Source organism: Rattus rattus, chromosome 12 (genome assembly GCF_011064425.1).
Source record: "Rattus rattus isolate New Zealand chromosome 12, Rrattus_CSIRO_v1, whole genome shotgun sequence".
Classification (NCBI taxonomy): Eukaryota; Metazoa; Chordata; class Mammalia; order Rodentia; family Muridae; genus Rattus; species Rattus rattus.
In genome coordinates, this window is record NC_046165.1 from 53,588,154 (window position 1) to 53,605,543 (window position 17,390).

Below are 17,390 nucleotides of genomic sequence, written 5' to 3' on the forward strand. Positions count from 1 at the left end.
AGGGGAATCCCTAGAGTCCGAAGGGACCCGCTCTCAAATGCAGACTCCTGAAGCTGCCCCCCCAGCCCCAGATCCTTAGGGTAGAGAAATTCGTCCCTCAGGACCAGGCACCCACTTCACCTCGTAGGTTTAATCCCTAGTGGCAGTTTCCACAGGCTGACACTGCCCCCTGCTGGGCACATTCGGGATGAGCACGTCAAGTGCCACGTGAGGAAATTAGTAATGAGACACCAAGAATCTGCCTGACTTCTTCTTCCCCCAGTGTTCTGAGGAGCCTGAGCTCCTTAGAGAATTGGACCCGCACAGATTCTGGAACTTAGATTGAATGCAAACCTTGGCACTTAGCACAGACAAAAGGGGCAGAGAACCTCTCACCTGTTCCAGCTACTTACTCTGTTAAAACTGACAAAACCTAGCTGGTCACATACAGGGGGTCTTGGGAGCATCGATCTGTGAGTGTGCCTCTGTGTGTGTGTGTGTGTGTGTGTGTGTGTGTGTGTGTGTGTGTGTGTGTGTGTGTGTGTGTTACTCCTTGCTCTCCTGGACACTAGAACCTTGTTTAGTTCTACCTCACTGTGGCTGGACATAATGCAGCCATCTTCCTGTTTGTTCAGCTGGTTGGTTTTATTTTGGGTTTTTAGTTTTTTTGAGACAGATTTTCTGTGTTGCCTTGACTGACCTGGAACTCTGCTCTGTAGAACAGGCTGGTCTCGAACTCAGAGATGTGTCAGCCTGCAGAGTGCTGGGATTAAAAGCACATCCCCTGGCTACTACAGCCATCTTAACCTCAGCATGTGAGGATCCAAGCTCACTACCTGAAACTCAAGTTTCTCCCTGGAAACCTCCCTTCTCCATGGGCCACATTCAGCAGATACCCATGTTCCACAGGAGCTATCTCTGTAACACCTTTTGGATCCCAGGAACCCTCTCAGTGGAGACTCTAAGTTATACCTCTCACCCCCAAGCCCATCCTTCCAGAGCGGCTGTCCTAAAGATTTCTGTGGCGTTCCTTACCCAAAGCTTCAAAACTCCCTTCCTTGTCCCACTAACTACAAGCTTCCCACAACACACTCCGAGTCTGCTGCTGCAGACACTGCTCCTCCATCTACAGCAGGTTTCTGTGTTGATAAGACGCCCCCTCCCCAATGTTCATGTTATCCTAAGTCAAAGTTGCATGGGTCACACCTGAGATTGCCAATGCCCAGCACTAAGGAAAAGGAACCTATCCTTAGAGATCAGTGGGGGAGAGATCGAAGTTCAGCATTGTTCAAAATGTAATTTCTACCCGATGGATGTTTCCTGCTATCATTAAGTCAACATTCTGACTGAACGGTGACGGATCACGGCTCTCCTCCACTCTGAGTCTCCAATTGCTTCCCGACTCCTTCTGTAGTTTCATTATCATTCCTCCCTTCCAAGATATTCTCCCTCCCTCCCCCTCCCCCTTCTCTTCCCCCTTCCCCTGTCCCCCCACCCCTCCACAGACACCTTAAGTACCATCAAATGCTGAAAACCCTACCTTAAACACCACCTTTTGCTATGAAGCCTTTCTTGGTCTCCCAACAGTTATTGTTTCTGAAGCACATGGCCTTGGACTGCCTCTTGTGGACAGACATCTGTGCTTTGGCTCTCTGTGTTTTTCACATATATGCATTCAGGAGAGTGGGGGGTGAGGGGCAGTCAAGTCGTAGAAAAGGCTGGCTTGGGCCACATAATAGGTAAGTCTTATTTCTCTTTTTTTTTTAAGATAGATTTATTTATTTATTTATTTATTTATTTATTTATTTATTTATTTATTTATTTATTATAAGTACACTGTTGCTGTCTTCAGACATACCCGAAACAGGCATCAGATCTCATTACAAATGGTTGTGAGCCACCACATGGTTGCTGGAATTTGAACTCAGAACCTCTGGAAGAGCAGTCAGTGTTCTTAACCGCTGAGTCATCTCTCCAGCCTGTAAGTCTTATTTTTAGTGCATAAAAGGTGCTATAAGTCACACAGACCTTGGGGCGCATGAGAAGGAGAGAGCTGACTCCGGCAAGCTGTCCTTCATCCTCCTCTCGAAAACTGGCACAAGCCCCGCCTGCCCGCCCACACAGAAGAAGTAAATAAATGTAAAATATGTTAAAGGCCAAGTCTTTCTCAAAATCCAGGTTTGCCATCAACTGCATCAACACATCCACTCCCATTTTTCTGTCCTCGTAAAAAGTAAAAAAGTGGACGTTTGAAGGTTTTTCATGCTTTGAATGGACATGTCATATGTTGAAAACAAAAATCTCCAAAGTTATATCTGCTCGTGGATTTGGAGGTGGAGCCTTTGGGATTGGCCAATGAGGGTACTGCTTTTGTAGATGAATTAAGTCATTTGAGGACTAGCGCAATATCTAGGGAGCAGCTTTCCTCTCTCCATGTATGCTTACTGTCTTCTTGGCATGCCATGTCCGCTGTGGTACTATCACGCAAGAAGGCCCTCACCAGAAGCACACTTTGTGTTTGTGGACTCCCCAGCCTGAAGATCCATAAGCTGAAAATAAAATCTTTCTTCTTCACAAAATACCTAGACTATGGTATTCAGTTATAGCAACAGAAAACAGATCAAGATAAACATTTTCCTAGGGACCCAGACCTTTGGGGCCTCTGACTCTGCAGACAGATGCTGAGGACCTGGTATAGGCCCAGGAAAGACATCACAGCCAGGGGAAGAAGCATTCAGCAGGTCAGCCCCAGCTTCTTCCAACCTCACAGCATTCAGGCCACAAAGGAGTAGTTCAAAATTGGTTTAATGTCTAGAAAACTCTGGGAGCCAGGGCGGGACACTGCCACTCTTATTGTTACCCTGAAGCCAGGGTTGTCCAAGGGTCAGAACATCTATAGGCAGAAGGCCTGGATGTCCAAGGAGCCAGGACATCTGTGGAAATCCTTTGTCTTTAAGAGAAATGGCCCCAGTTCCCTTTAGACCCAAGGCAGTGGGAGGAAGTGGAAAAGTGTAGGAGGAGGGTGGGTCCCCCCAGGGCCCTCTTCCTGCTCCAAGCTAGTGACTCACACAGTACACAAATAAGGCACAGCAAACGTTGGGCCCAGGAAGGGACAGTAACCAAAAAAGGACTCTCCCAGAAGTCCCCCATTTCCCATCCACATCTTCCAAAGTCCTCCTTGGGAGCCACATATCCCATTTCCTGGCCATCCCCTTACTTTGGGCCTTTTTTAAGTATGACATTGTCATACTCGGTTACCTGTGGCCAGCCAGACACAGAGGAGTCTTGCTGGAGGGAGTTGGTACCCCCATCAGCAGTGGCCTGCTCCCTCCATGTCTCCCCTGAGGGCTTCTGTGATCTCTCGTAGAGGGAGAGGGCAGCCACACCCTCAGGTTCATCATATATATGGTCAGGTAGAGGGACCACAGGATCCTCCTGGATGCTGTCATATAGTGGGTCAGGAAGGAGTGGACGAGGACCTGTCAGGATGCCCCTGAAGCTCTTCTTCAGGGAGTGAACCACTGTGTCAAAAGGCACAGCATATTCCCCCTCAGGGCCCCCTGACCTTATGCCAGGCACCGGTGTGCCAGGGGATGGAGAAGGCAGAGAGTCGTGGGGCCGGGAATAGGGGCTTTCGGGTCGAGGCAGCGCAGTAGGCATCATGGACCCTGTGGCTGGCAGGGTCGGAGGCCCAGAAGGGGTGGCATTCTTCTGGGCAGCAATGGCCTTTTCTAGGGCTTGGAAGATCTCATTGCCTTGTCGTGTTTCAAACTCAAAGCTGCCCTCTCCAGAGACACAGCGTCTGCCAGCCTCAAAGGAAAAGGTCACCTACAGTGAGGGGGGGAAAGGTTGTGGAACTGTTCTTTCCTGGACCTCCACCCAAATATAGACGTTCAGGCCTCTGCATCAGAAACTTCTTTTTGAGCTCTTGTCCTTTTACCCCCGCGTTTTTTTAATTGAGGTCGGTTGTTTACTTGGGGAAAGGTTCTTACTATGTAGCCCAGGTAGGGCCTTCAACTCTGTTGTCTCCTACCTCAGCCTCCTCTGTGCCAACATTATAGTTGTGTGCCACCATACCTGGCATCCTCTTCCTTCCACACATGGCTCAAGTGTCAACAGCTCTTCTGTCCGCCCCATCCCTTCTAAGTCATATCTCCTTACCTAGACCTCTTGGCTTTCCCTCCTTCCCCTCCCGGGTCCTCCTACCCCTGCTGGCTCGCTCCATTCTCGAATGGCTCTCTGCCCCTTCCTGGTTGTTCCTCTTAAGTAACTCATCTTTGGTCTCAGCCTGCTCGGTTCACTCACCTTGTCACGCCCAAATCGTCGCAGAAACCTGTAGGGCCAGTCATATAGCTGTGTGCCTGGCTCAGGGCCACCCCACAGCTCCAGGGCACTCACCCCGGTCCGGAGAGTATAGGACCCTCGGAGCCGGCAGCGCTCACTGGCTTCTGTGGGTCGTATGGTCACTGCATATTCCTTGCAGACCCCTGGGGAGAAGGAAAGAAAAGCAGCTACAGGAAACAGTGGACTTCTTCCACACCAACCCATCCTTAGTAAGCATGCCAGAAATTCTCGAGAAAAACCTGTTCGTGTTACCTGTGATCCCACTACAGATCTTAAAGCCTAGGTCGCTGATCCCACCTACTCCCCTGGAAGGCATCCTTCATGCCCTCAGCCACACCGCCCCAGTGCTGGGCCCACATCCTTCCTGCCACTGGTGCCAGAGCTGCAGCTTGTGCACACCATCTCTCCCCAAGTCCCTGATGCTAAGCTACGAGTGAAGCCTGACCCTAAGACCCTCCTATGGCCAGTGACCCTTCCTGTGGATGGACCTTTAATGGAAGCATTTCTCTCCTGTGTCTCCATGAGGAGCATAGAAAGCACAAAGCAAGCAAGAATTAGGCCTCTCTTATCAGCACTACAGTTCCCTATTCACAGGAGGCCCTGCACAACCAGACAGTCACAAAGCGATTCTCTCCTCACACAATCACTTTAGGACCCACGAAGAGAGAGAGTCAAGACCAAGACCCTCAGCCTCAGTCAGGCAGGTCAGGCTGAGCCAAGGGAGTGACAGGCAGGCTGGGTTCCAACAACCTTGAGCCACACCAAGAAGCCAGGAAGGGAGAAGCTGATAAGCTGGGCCCAGGGTAACCACAAGGCAGGAAGACTTGACCTTGCAGCCAGCCCAGGCCTCCTCCCGCCCACACTAAGAGTGTCCCTCAGCCCCAACCCTTACCTGTAGTAGAGCTGCTATACAACTCATTCTCCTCCATGCAGGGACTGCCATTCTTTTCCTCCAGACCTGGTGACTCTTTCCTCTGCCCCTGAGGAGGCAGACGGTCCCAGGTCTTAGCACCAGAACTCACCCCAAAGCCTCCCTCTGACCCACACTTTCAGCTCACACCCAGCCTTCTGGTTGTGAGTGCACTTCAAACTGGGTTCCCTTAAGGAAGAACTCCCCTAAAAGAGAGTTTTGTTTCTTTCACCACCTGCCCACAGGAAGTATCTAACATTGCCCTCCCCTTGTGTGCCTATGGGCTATTTTGTACACCTCACCGGGAAAGCCAACAGGCAGATGGCCTGTATCCAATCACTGCGCTCTGCTGAGGGGGCTGCCAGCAGGTACAGACGCTCCTTGGTCTCCAGGATGAAGGCACTGGTGTCCCGGGGACTGCTGGCCTCACTGCCTACCTCTGCTACCCGTAAGCAGTCACTGAGGCGAACAACCTTCCGAGTGGCCTCTCCTCGCCGTGTCTTCTCCGGGCCATCCTGGAGCTCTAGTCTGGCTAGGGCACAGCCAGACTCTCCATATAACACGGCTGTGAACCGGCGCCACTTCTGAGCAAGTATGGCAAGTAGAGGCCAAGTGGAAAAAATCGGAGATGGAGAGACAGTCATGAAAGGGAAGAAGAGGAGTCATAGGAGAGGTAGCAGAGCAGGAACAGCAACAACACAGGATGGGAAGAAAGGGAACCATCACAGACGAACCAGAGAGGCCAGAGGAGACAACAGAGACCATGAGATGAGCGAGCTGATGATCAGCCAAGAGACCAAGATCTGCCGCTAGGCAAGGGCCGCAGTAAATGTCCTATGGATGCAGAGCCCAGGAAGATGACAGGCCCATCCACCAGGTAGTGGGGACAAAAGTCACCGAGCCCAGAGGGTGAATGGTAGCCTAGACCAGGAACAAGTCTTCATCACAGGGAAGGCTCTGGCTCCAAAGATTCCCAACTTCTTTCCTTTTTGTCTCACTGATTAACAAATTGGACCGTGAGAGACAAGCAGAGAGACAGACAGAGACCTAGACAGGGTGAGGTAGGGGGTGTGGGTAGGCACAGCTGGGCGACAGCAGGAGGCAGAGGAGCTTCTCCTTCAAAGAGGCTAGGGAAGGAAGAGGTCAGAACACCCTGAGGCCACAGCTTAGTAGCAGTCAAAGGTGTAAGGAACCTCTGTTGTCATCTCAAACTGGCCCCCAACTCCTCCGTCCATACCCTCCCAAGTTACCCCCGAATTCAATACTGTGCAAGAGAACAAAGAGAGAGAGAGAGGGAGAGGGGGAGAGAGAGATGATGTCAGCATCTGCTTCCTTCCCCACCCCACACTCGAGGACAAACAACCCTCAGCAAAGAGAGCGATTTGGGGCCTGGGTTAGGAGGCAAGGCAAGAAGGGAGATGTCTTCCCTAAGATGTCTAAACTGGTGGAGCACACGGTCTCATAAGGGTCAGGGACATTAAGACCCCTCTACCCAAGATAGTAACCAGGTCCTCCTCCAAGCGGCTCCACCCAGCCAAAGCCCAGCCTTACTCTTACCTTGCCAAAGGTCTGCTGCTGCTGGAGATGCAGGAGGCCTTGCTTCACGGCCATCTCCCCCATTCTGACCATCCCAGCCTCAGCCCGCCATTGCTTCTGCCCTCTCTCCTCTCTCTTCTGGGCCTGTTCCCCCTTCTCTCTAGTTCATTTCCTCTCTGCCTAGAGTTTTTCTACTCTATTCTAGTCTGCTTGATGACGACAGGCTGATAGGCCCTGTGGTTTCTTGCTCTGTGTGCCTTTTTTTTTTTTTTTTTTTTTTTTTTTTTTTGAGTGCACTTCACCCTCAAGCTTCCTTCCTGCATTTCCAGTGAGTAACATGCAATTTCAAAAGAAGCCAAATTTTGCACTTCTGTAGATACTGGTGTGAAGGACTGGGCCATAGGAACAAAGAGACCCCAAATCAAGTTGTTCAAGAAAAGCAGCAGCAAGGGCTCTACATTCAGGCCAGATGCTGAGTGTTCCAGGGCTGGAAGGACCTTTGGAGTCAATCAGCATAACCTACTCAGTGAAAAGAGAAAACTGAAGGTAGAGATGGTCTGGAGGGCATATAAGGCCACCAGCCTAGAACCCAAGACTCTCAGCTCAGGCAAAGCTGAGCCAGATACCTGGTTGTGTACAGACGGATAAAACACACATGAATGCACACAGGTACACATACACACATACACACACACACACACACACACACACACACGCTCGTGTGCATGCACTCACGTACCAGTCCCATTGAAAGTATTTCCTGCATGCCAACAGCACATACCATACAGAACCCTGTGAAGAATCTAGAAATAAGAACATCCTCTCTAGAAAAAGATTTACTCCCCAAGTACATCTCCGCTGTTGGCTTCCTTCCTCACAAGTGTTCCACAGACACTTGGGTTTCGAGTGGAACTTGCCTTAAGCCACAGGAGCTTCAGAACTCCCAATTCTATACTTGTCGAGCCTGATGTGGCCCTGCTGGAGACAGAGTGACATGACATGGCTCCTGCCCCTGGGTCAGGGCCCTGGTGCGAGCCTCCACACGTGTGCATGCCTCTGTGGGTGTGAGGCTTGTTTGGGTAATAACGTATACATTTTCACATTCCTCTGAGGAAGGTCCTCTCTGTCGATGTTAATGACTCCATGATAATCTGAGAACATGAGTCTAGAAGGCGAAGGTGTTAGCTAATGAGGCTAATGCCTCAGCAAAATGGTAAATGCTGAGACCTTTAGGACAGTTCTTAAGTCTATGGGAAAGAACTCTAAACACATGAGTTCAAAATAAATATAATTTCTCAACTATGCAAAATATAAGGATGCAATATGAATTATGAGGGGCTTCATGAATCTAAAAGAACAAAGGCAGCTAAACTATGTGCCAGTTTGTCAGAAAGTATAAAGGCAGGCAGATTCCTGAGTTCAAGGTCAGCCTAGAACAGTGGAAGGTTAGGCCCAGGTGTGATCAGGGCAGTGTCCCACATAACTAGCGTATTGTCTGTTCTTAACAAAGGTAGACAGATCTCTGAATTCTTCTGCAAAGTTAAGAAAAAAATGTATGCTTGAAGTCTCCTAAGAATCAAAGAGCTGGGCCCTCAGGATGCTGATTCATAAGATAATCAAAAGGAAACCTGGAATAAATTACTGGATTGCTATGTAAAATAAAAGACTGAACCTATGTTCTGCAGGAGGCGAGCTATCCAGATAATTTTTTAGGATAAAAAGAGAACTACTTGGAGAACAGACATGTGCACATGCAGACACACACACACACACACACACACACACACACACACACACACAGAGAGAGAGAGAGAGAGAGAGAGAGAGAGAGAGAGATCTTAATAGCAAGGAAGCAGAATAGAGAGAAAGTAGAACACAGAAGGAAACTGGAAAAGCTGTGTCAAGCACAACACAGGTCATCAGCTTGGATGTAAACTTTGATTTCGAGTCATTCTTTTCACCACTCCCAGAAACCCCTTCTCTCAGAACCGCTCTCCATGCAGAGGCTGGTCCTTAGCATGCACTGTTTCACCAGTCACATCCTACTCTTTGACAAAGGCAGGGTGGGCATAAGCGCACCTGTTTGCAACTTACCTGAGATCACAGAACTGTTAAGGGGGCGTGGATAGATTGCTAATTCAACAGGGTTTTTATTTGTTTGTTTCATTGGTTGGGTTTTGATCTTTTGAGACAGAGTCTTATGTATCATGGGCTAGTCTTTAATACATGTGCCATTATGCCTAGTTAGCACAACTTTTTTTTAATCGTTCAAGAGTGGTGTGTGTGTGTGTGTGTGTGTGTGTGTGTGTGTGTGTGTGTGTGTGTGTGTGTATCACACATACAAGCATACCTGTGGAAGTCAGAGACCAACCTCAGGTATCCCTCCTCACCTCCCAACCTGTCTGAGACAGGATCTCTTGTTTACCTTCCCATAAGTCAAAGTAGCTTGCCCATGAAAAGCAGCTTCTGGAAATTCTCCTGCCTCTGACTCCCAGCATGCCTGCAGGGATTGAAGATGCTACTTTAATATGGACTTACATAAACTCTGGAGATCTAAACTCAAGTCCTCAGGCTTGCATCGAAAGCCATTAGCCATGGACTCATCTTCCCAGTTCTGTAATGCAACTTCTCTCAGGCCCTAATCAGAATGCAGATGCTATGGAGAAAGAGAATCTCTTTTGGGAAAAGCCATGTTCCATGGAGAAATTCACCTTAGGGCCAGATGGCTTGAAGAAGCAATTTAGGATAGTTGGGGAAAACTGAGGACCAGACCATTCTCCTGGAGCAATCCTATGAAGGGTGTGTATATAACTTAGCCCATTTCTTCTACTGAGGAGTGTCGGTTGCATGTTGTTCAAGCCTTCTGCTGTAGGTGCTGGGTGCAGACCATAACAGCTCAGAAAAATGAGCATGAAAGCTCTGGGGTATGGAGGAGTGTTAGTCCAGCTCATCACCCCAACCTTGATGCCAGGATTTTAGCAAGTTGGACCAAACACTAAAAGAGAACCATGGAGTTGTGGGAGCACTGGCTTAGGAAATGACTAGGATTATGGAATGGGGCACCGCCCTCCTCTGTCTTCAGAGCATCACAGAGTCTTCACTTCTCAATCCTTATCACCTGGGAAATTTTACTTGGGCTCAGGAATATAAAACAAATATGCATATCAAGCATTTACTAATAACCAATCATAAACTTACTTTAAAAAAAGGTCTTTGGTGTATGCACTGCCATTTATTAATGACAAGCAGGACTGGAGGGATGGTTCAGCCATTAAACGGCTAGGCTCATAACCAAAAGTATAAAGACAGAAGCAAATTTACATGCTGAGATGGGTACACTTGTTCATTTTCACACAATAACTACATGATGGCTGAATATTTGATAGTGAAGGACATGGGAACCTCATGAATTAATCAGTCCGCACAACCTACTCATTGAAAAGGAAAGAAACTGAAGTTAGGAGTGGTCTGGAGAGCTCCTGAAAGGGAACCAGAGTCTTCCAACTCAGGCAAAGCTAAGCCACATACACAGTATTGAAAAGCAGTTTTTCAAAATTTTCCTCTCTCCATGTCCCATCTTGCCTTCAGGAATTGCAGATGCTAATAAATTTATATAACTCTGGTTTTAATGTTTTTCAAAGTTGAATGCTATTCTGATTTTATAATCATCAGTGCTGAGAATTCACTTCACACATAGTACAGCTGGACATGGTAGTCCACACCTGGATTCCTAACACTTGGGAGGTGGAGGCAGGAGGATTGGAAGTTCAAAGTCATCCTTGGCTACACAGGTATTTGCCAAGGTATGTCTTTGATACAAAAGACCTCTTCCCCCAAACACATACATACATACATACATACATACATACATACATACATACATACATAGTATAAAGTGGCACTAGTATGTTTAGAGTCATATCAGAAACTGTTAGAAATTCAATGCAAATTCCAAGTTCAAAATACCTATAATATCTTTTGTGAAACAAGTGAGCAACTCAAAGAGCAGTTTTTAAAATAAAATATTCTAACAATATAATCTAAGGATATACTAATTTTATAGGTGCTGAGGAATGACTGTAGAAAAATATTGGGGTTTTTTCCTATTATCAAGCCATTATGTTTCCAAAGCAGCAGAAAAAACCTGGTGTACAGTAAAGATACATCAGTTCATGGTATATAATAATCTTGTATCTGAACTAATGCATGCCTTTCAGGCATTGCATGGTTTGACAGTACACACAGCAACAGTGAGCATGTTGCCTGTTCAGAACCCTGGCTGCAATGAAGTCTCAAGTGGAAAGCTTTGGGAGACGCTTGGCAGGAATTTAACATTGGGCCAGGTCGGGAAGTTAGCTCAGGCAGGAATCTGATCTTAGACTAGAGCAAAGAAGTAGGCTTCAGGCAAGAATATGACTTTGGGCTGGGACAGGGAAGTATGCTCAGATAACTAGGTCATCCTGATAAGCCCTTGGAAACAGTGATCACAGGGCTTTGTTTATGGCCTTGCTTGTTCCTTGACTATTTGTTTACTGTCTTGCTAGTTTCTTGACCTAGAACTGACCTTATTACTTGCATATACTTAAAGTGCTATAGAAGCAGACTAGAAAACAAACAAACCCCTCAGCCTCAGAACTGGCTGGGGTCACGCTACAGTGTTGTCTGATTGTCTTGTTTTCTTTTTAATTCTTGCTCCTACCCCGGAGAACCTGTTGACTGACTGAGCTGGCTTGGCCAGTCTCACAGAGCAACCAGAGAACACTGCCAGAATCCCCCTAGCTTCGTTATACATTTGGTTTTGAATTAATTTTTAGTTTTGTATGTCCAGAGACCTTTTACAGTTGCCAATTTTTCTGTTCTGAAGCCTCCACGTTCAGTTTCAAGATCCCCTATGGGGCTGTGACCAAGAGTTTAAGAACTTAGGCTCTAGAGTGTCTGGTCTACCTGGAATCTGTGTGGTCTTTGCCTCTGCTGTGCCAATCTTGTTTAAAACGCACATTTGTGCAGTGATGCAGCATGGCTTTCATTTGAGCACTCAGGAGGCAGAGGCAGGTAGGTCTCTGAGTTTGAGGCTAGCCTGGTCTACAAAGAGTTCCAAGACAGCCAGAACCAGGAAACCCTGTCTGTCTCAAAAACAAAACAACCAAAGTGCAGGTTCTATAACTCCATCAGGAGGTAGAAACAAGAGAACTGCAGTAAGTTCACGGCTGGCCTGGTCTTCCTCGTGAGTTCCAAGCCAGCAAGGGTTACACAGTGAGACGGTCTTGAAAGCATCAAAAGCAGAACAACCCTAAAAAGGATACAGATCGTTATCGTATGGCTCCGGTGTGGCCCTGCTGTGAAGGTCACCAGCACACTCCTCTTAGGAATGCAAAGGATGCTTTCTTCATGCTCCTTACCTTCCAACCAGAAGGGAAACCGGATATATACCAATGAGAACCACAGGGGGGCACCCGAGTTTACCAGATTCCTTGGAAACTTTTAAACCTGACCCCACATATTCCAGACACCCCAATCCCGTCCCTGGCCTGCGGAAGCTAGAGAGATACTCTTCTCATAGCCATAGTCTGAAAGGAGATAGAATCTACCAAGAACATGTCTTCTATCAAGCTGAACTTCACCGGGCTGGAGTGGGAATCTTGCTATGGGAATCCTGCACTAACCACAGAAGCTTCTGCTTGGCCTCTGGGGAACCACATGAGCTGGAATCAAGACACTGTTCCCAGACACAACAGGGGTGCAGAGAATTAGAGGACTTCTTGGTCTCCAAGCACCAGTGTTTGGAAGCAAAGGTGTCACAAAGGAAAGAAATTCCATAGTTCACACTGAGGGAAGGTGAGGTTTGGGCTGGCTCTTGGCTTCCTTACTCAGGGGATCTTCTAGGTGAAGACAGCTACCCAGTGGGCAGCTCTGGGCACACAAGAGAAAGGGTTTAAATGGGCAAAGAGATGTGGACATGAGAAAGATGGATTGGGCAAAGAAATGAGGATGAGGTCAGATCTGGTGCCTGCTGGAGATCTGGAGGACAGATCCTCAGCTCCAGAGGTTGCTGACTGTGAAGGGTAGGGCAGAATACATCCCTAATTTCATTGCCAGCCCTAGCCCTTTCCCCATTAAGTATGCCCTCCTATATCCAAGGTTTCATAAACTATAATTCAGAACTATTAAATACTCCAGAAACAAGCAATCCTTTTTTTAAAAAAAAATGTGCAATGCCACATTTTCATTGTTCTGTTATCTATTATTCATCTTACTATGGCTACTTTATAAACTTTATCTTAGGTATATATGGAGAAACCAGCAAATAGATGTTCCCTGCTATGTAGCTTCAGGCAATATCCTTCAAGGATAAGGGAAACACATTGCATTGGGGGGGGGGGTTTCAGTTCTCAGCACCTTCAGACAAGGAAAGGCACTAAGTAATTGCACAAGCAAGAAGAGCTGAGTCAGAAAGGAAAAGAGCATTGTGAAGGAGCAGGGGTACAGGAGAGGTGACTCAGACCACACTGCATATACTCAGTAAGAGTCCTCTCAAGGGCTTTAAACAAGAGTGTACATTATCTGTTTTGTGGGGTCAGTTTTGCAGAGGGTATGAGGATTGCGCTTCCAAGGAGAAATACTGGAAGAAGGGAAACTATAACAGGAATCAAAAGAGAGCTTAGAAAAAATGTAAGTCTCAGGCCAGGATGTCAGCAGTGAAGACAGGAGCTGAGTTGGGTGTGTATTAGCTATATACTCAACAGGACTGGGAGGTGAAGGCTGTGGAGACTAACAAGGCTGAAAAATCAAGATTACCTCTGAGGTTACTTTAAGTGGGTGAGCTGGGTGAGGTACCATTAGAAAGGTAAGAGAAAGGGAGAACCAACCACATCAGGAGATAGTGGACAGAGGCCTACCAAAAGCTACCTAACCAATCAGTCAAGAAGAATGTCACTGCCACTGAGACCCCAAGCATCTACAACAGTAATGCATGCAACACAAAGTCAGGAGTCCCCTGACACTACCTCCCCTACACACTCCCTTGCTTATTTATACTCATGGAATTAATGATTGGCTACTGGAAGGTTGAAGAGGGAGAAGGAGAAAAGAGGGCGAGAAAGTGAAAGATTAACAGGAAGAGCTTGCCAGAAACAACATTTGAAAGCTCTGCCTTACTTCTGCCTCCAAAATCTTCTGAGTCAGTCTCTTTCACTGAGCCAGTTTTGCTGGCCGAACCCCAGTTACAAGGAAGTCTGGGTAATGTAGTTCCTACTTGTCCTACCTTTGCGAACTAGAAGACACACTAGGAGGAAGACACACTGCTGAAAACCAGCCCAATAAATCCGCAACAGTAATACTGTGGGCCTCTCACTACCACCTTCTTTTGCGCTCCCTACCCCCTCACCCCAACAAGGCAGATGTAGCCTTATTAGCAAACTTAACATAATTAGTGCTATCAAAAACCTGCTGATTTAATCTAGGATCCTTGAGTATCAACCAGAGTGGAATCCAATAGAAAATAGGAATCGGCATTATCTAACACAGAAAATAGATGCGGACTCGGCCTCGGCGTTCAGATATTGCCCTCACCCGACCCAAGAGGGATAGCGGCTGAGCACCTCTTTAAGCATCTGACCCCTTTGGGGGAGGGGGTGGGGGTGGAGGGGAAGTGGGGTGAGTTGCCTGTAGCACTGGTCAAAATAGCAATCGATTTCGGAAGATTAAACGGCGGCTTGTTACATTTTTTATCATCGGTGTTGGCGGCTGTATCCATGGCTGTTTATGGAGGAGAAAAAGACATTAATAAAAACAAGGCGATTGCTGCCGGGGTTGTTGGTGAAACCCGGATCAGAAAACAATGACCCTGGTCCAGTAGAACAGGCTAGAAAAGCACAAGCACAATTGTGGCCCAGTTAAGAACAGTGTCCTGGGAAGTCCTGAATAGTGCAGGTATCCCAGGTGGGAGGTCTTTGGCCCGGAGGCAGAAATGTCCAGAGGCAAGTCAACAGGCCGCACGTGGACAGGCAATGCCCCGGGTGCAGAGTGCAGGGTGGTGCCATGACAGCACACAGAACGACAGAAAGCATGATCCACTTCCACGCGGTGCTGGCCCGCGCGCGAGTTCGAGCGCGGCCCCTTTAAAACCCATGTAAACAAAGCTTTGTTCCCCCCAGCTCCCCTCCCTTGCGCTTCCACGGCCCTCCGCTTCCTCCCACCCCGCGTCTCCGGGCCGCTGACGTTGCCCGCGCCTCTACGCCGTCCCAGCCACGCTGCGCATTCTCCAACCCAAGCCGACCGGCCAGGGCCTGCGTAGCCGAGCGGCACTACGCCACGAGCGTAGAGCGCCGAGCCCCCAGCGCGCAGGCGCAGCGGCGACGGCGGCGGCAGCGGCGGCGGCAGCCCCGGCCGAGGTGCGCGCTGGGGGGGAGGGGGGGCCTGAGAGGAGCATGAATGGAGCAAAATGGCGGATCATGTGCAGGTGAGCGAGCGCCGGGGGAGGGGGCGGCCGCGGGAACGGGGCCACCGAGTGCGGGGCGCACGCGGGCCCTGGGGCTCGAGCCTGCCCGGGACCCGACAGGCCGCGTCGCCGCCGCTCGGAACCATGGAACCGCCGCCCGTCCCGCAGCGCGGGGCCTTTCCCGCCTCCCGAACCGGGGGCCTCCTCCATCCCCTCCCACCCGGCCCCATGCCTCACACGAGGCGCTGGAAGGGCGGACTGGTTAGTGGGCGCGCATAGCCGCGGCCCGAGGCCTCCGCGCAGCCCTTAGGAATCCCTCCAAACCGGGAGGGAGAGGACCCCTCGCTGACTGTCCTAAGGGGCCCCCCAGGTCACACCGCCGGCCCTCCGTGATTAACAAAAAGAGCCTCACCACGCGAACCCCGCTCTCCTCACTCTTTCCGGTCGCCTTCTCACGCCCCCGAATCCGAGAGACCCCTTTCCCTGTCTGGCCCTCTACCTCTGCTCTGAAACTCCCTCCGCTCCCACTTTCCATTGGCACAGCCAGGAGGCCCGAGCACCCCGTCCTCCAAAATGGGAGCTGAGGCCTTGCTCGCCTCCCCTGGCGTCCCCCCTTGCCATAGCCTAGGAGTTGAGCGCCCACACCTCCGGAGAAACACGGGGTGGAGGGGGGTGTGTCTGAAACCAGAGCTGCTGGGGTTGGGTGCAGACAGCCCTCAGAAGGGTCTTGATCATGCTCCGGAGCTGGGTGGGGGGATGCTTTGGGGCCGAGCCACTTTTTCCTTATAGAATAACACAGGCCGGGGGGGGGGGGGGAAAGATAGCCTACACCTAACCCAGTAGTAGCTGGAACAAGTGCAAGCTGTTTCTTTCCAACTAGGTAAAGTTTTTGCTATCTGGGGCTTCTGATACTCTTGACAGTTACTGATGCAAATCCACTGTCAGGAACCTTCAGATTTTCTGTGTAACAAACCCCACAGTTTGGGGCTATGGGAAGTAAAGATTAGGGAGCAGAGTAGGCTATTATTTTGCAAATTTGTGGCATCTTTCCCCAAGTTCAAAGAGTAATCTTATTCCCAGTATGTTCAAAGAAAGTGGAATGGTGAGACTTCTAGTTGTTTCTTTGACAGAGAAGAGACTGATTAAAGACTCATTTCGAAGGCTTGAGATTGGTGGAGTTGCACCCTGGAGTGGGAGGGACTTATCAGGGTAAAATTATATCGCAAAACTTAACCACAAATAGGAGACCACAAGATTCATGTTCTAAAGCAATGTGGTGGCCTACTTCAGAAGGAGCAGTAAAACATGACAGAGTGATAATAATAATAGTGTAGAAGGTACAGTAGTAGCTGTTTCTACTACAAAGGCATGGAGGAGTTCGTGTCAATTTTTTTTTTTTTTCATCTTAAAAAAGGAGGTAGTGTGGTTGCCTCTTGTATTGAAGGGAACAGAACCAAAGCACGGAACTGCTGTGAGACTTGTTTAAAGTAAACCCAGGTGAACCAAAGTTTTTGTTTTTGTTTTGTTTTAATTTTGAGTCCAGCTTCTGCTGAGGGAATAGGATGTGCAATGAGTATTCCAGAACTTTCTTGTTGTGCTAGGGCTCAAACCCAGGACCTTGAGACTAGAGCTCATGAACAGTGCTTTGGGGAGTGCAGGGGAAGACTATATATGCATCCCTGTGTATATGCCTATATAGAGAGGAGAGTAAGGGAGATGACTCCCAGCACACACATGATGACCCACAGATATCCAAAACTCCATATCTAGGGTCAGACACCTGACCTCTACAGGCATTGGGTACACACATGGTATACATACATACATGCAAGCTCTCATATATTTTTAAGTGAGTATCCATCTATGGGTTCTGTCTCCTCTAAAGAAGTGTCTGTTCCTGAAGTCCTCCACTCCAAGATTTTTTAAAGCAATACTGTTACTACTCATTAGAATGTTAGAATGTATCAAAGCCACCCTCATAGCCTTTTTGCCACAAAAAAAAAAAAAAAGGTCTCATTTTTTCAGAGGGATGTTTTTCTCCCACCTACCCAAAAATAAACAGACCAAGTAAGACTTAGTCAACTTCTAAGTGAAGGGCAGCGTGCTCAAGACTCTAATGTATCACTCAGTTCGGAGTGCTGGGACATGCTGGGTTTTATTTTCTTAGACCAACAAGTTGAGTGT

At 48.5% G+C, this 17,390-nt stretch overlaps 2 protein-coding genes across 5 annotated transcripts in view; one reads left to right on the forward strand and one right to left on the reverse strand.

Moving 5' to 3' along the window:
* Nucleotides 1-2,768: 2,768 nt before the first annotated feature.
* Nucleotides 2,769-15,649, reverse strand: Dok2 (docking protein 2). Of its 3 annotated transcripts, none has more exons than XM_032918245.1 (5): nt 15,619-15,649; nt 5,536-5,817; nt 5,216-5,303; nt 4,285-4,466; nt 2,769-3,807 (listed from the first exon to the last, which is right to left on the reverse strand). In XM_032918245.1, the coding sequence occupies exons 3-5, from the start codon at nt 5,250-5,252 to the stop codon at nt 3,193-3,195; spliced, it is 834 nt and encodes a 277-aa protein (XP_032774136.1). In that variant the 5' UTR covers nt 5,253-5,303; nt 5,536-5,817; nt 15,619-15,649; the 3' UTR covers nt 2,769-3,192. The 3 variants fall into 3 exon arrangements, with proteins under 3 accessions (XP_032774136.1, XP_032774137.1, XP_032774134.1); XM_032918246.1 differs by lacking the exon at nt 15,619-15,649 and adding an exon at nt 13,925-13,945; XM_032918243.1 differs by lacking the exon at nt 15,619-15,649 and adding an exon at nt 6,791-7,016.
* Nucleotides 15,111-17,390, forward strand: part of Xpo7 (exportin 7) — an 84,054-nt gene continuing 81,774 nt past the window's right edge. Inside the window, exon 1 of one of the 2 annotated variants that reach the window (XM_032918242.1) lies at nt 15,111-15,227. In XM_032918242.1, coding sequence (XP_032774133.1) covers nt 15,210-15,227 — 18 coding nt within the window. In that variant the 5' untranslated portion in view covers nt 15,111-15,209. The remainder of the gene's footprint in view (nt 15,228-17,390) is intronic. The other variant, XM_032918241.1, reaches the window with a different exon arrangement.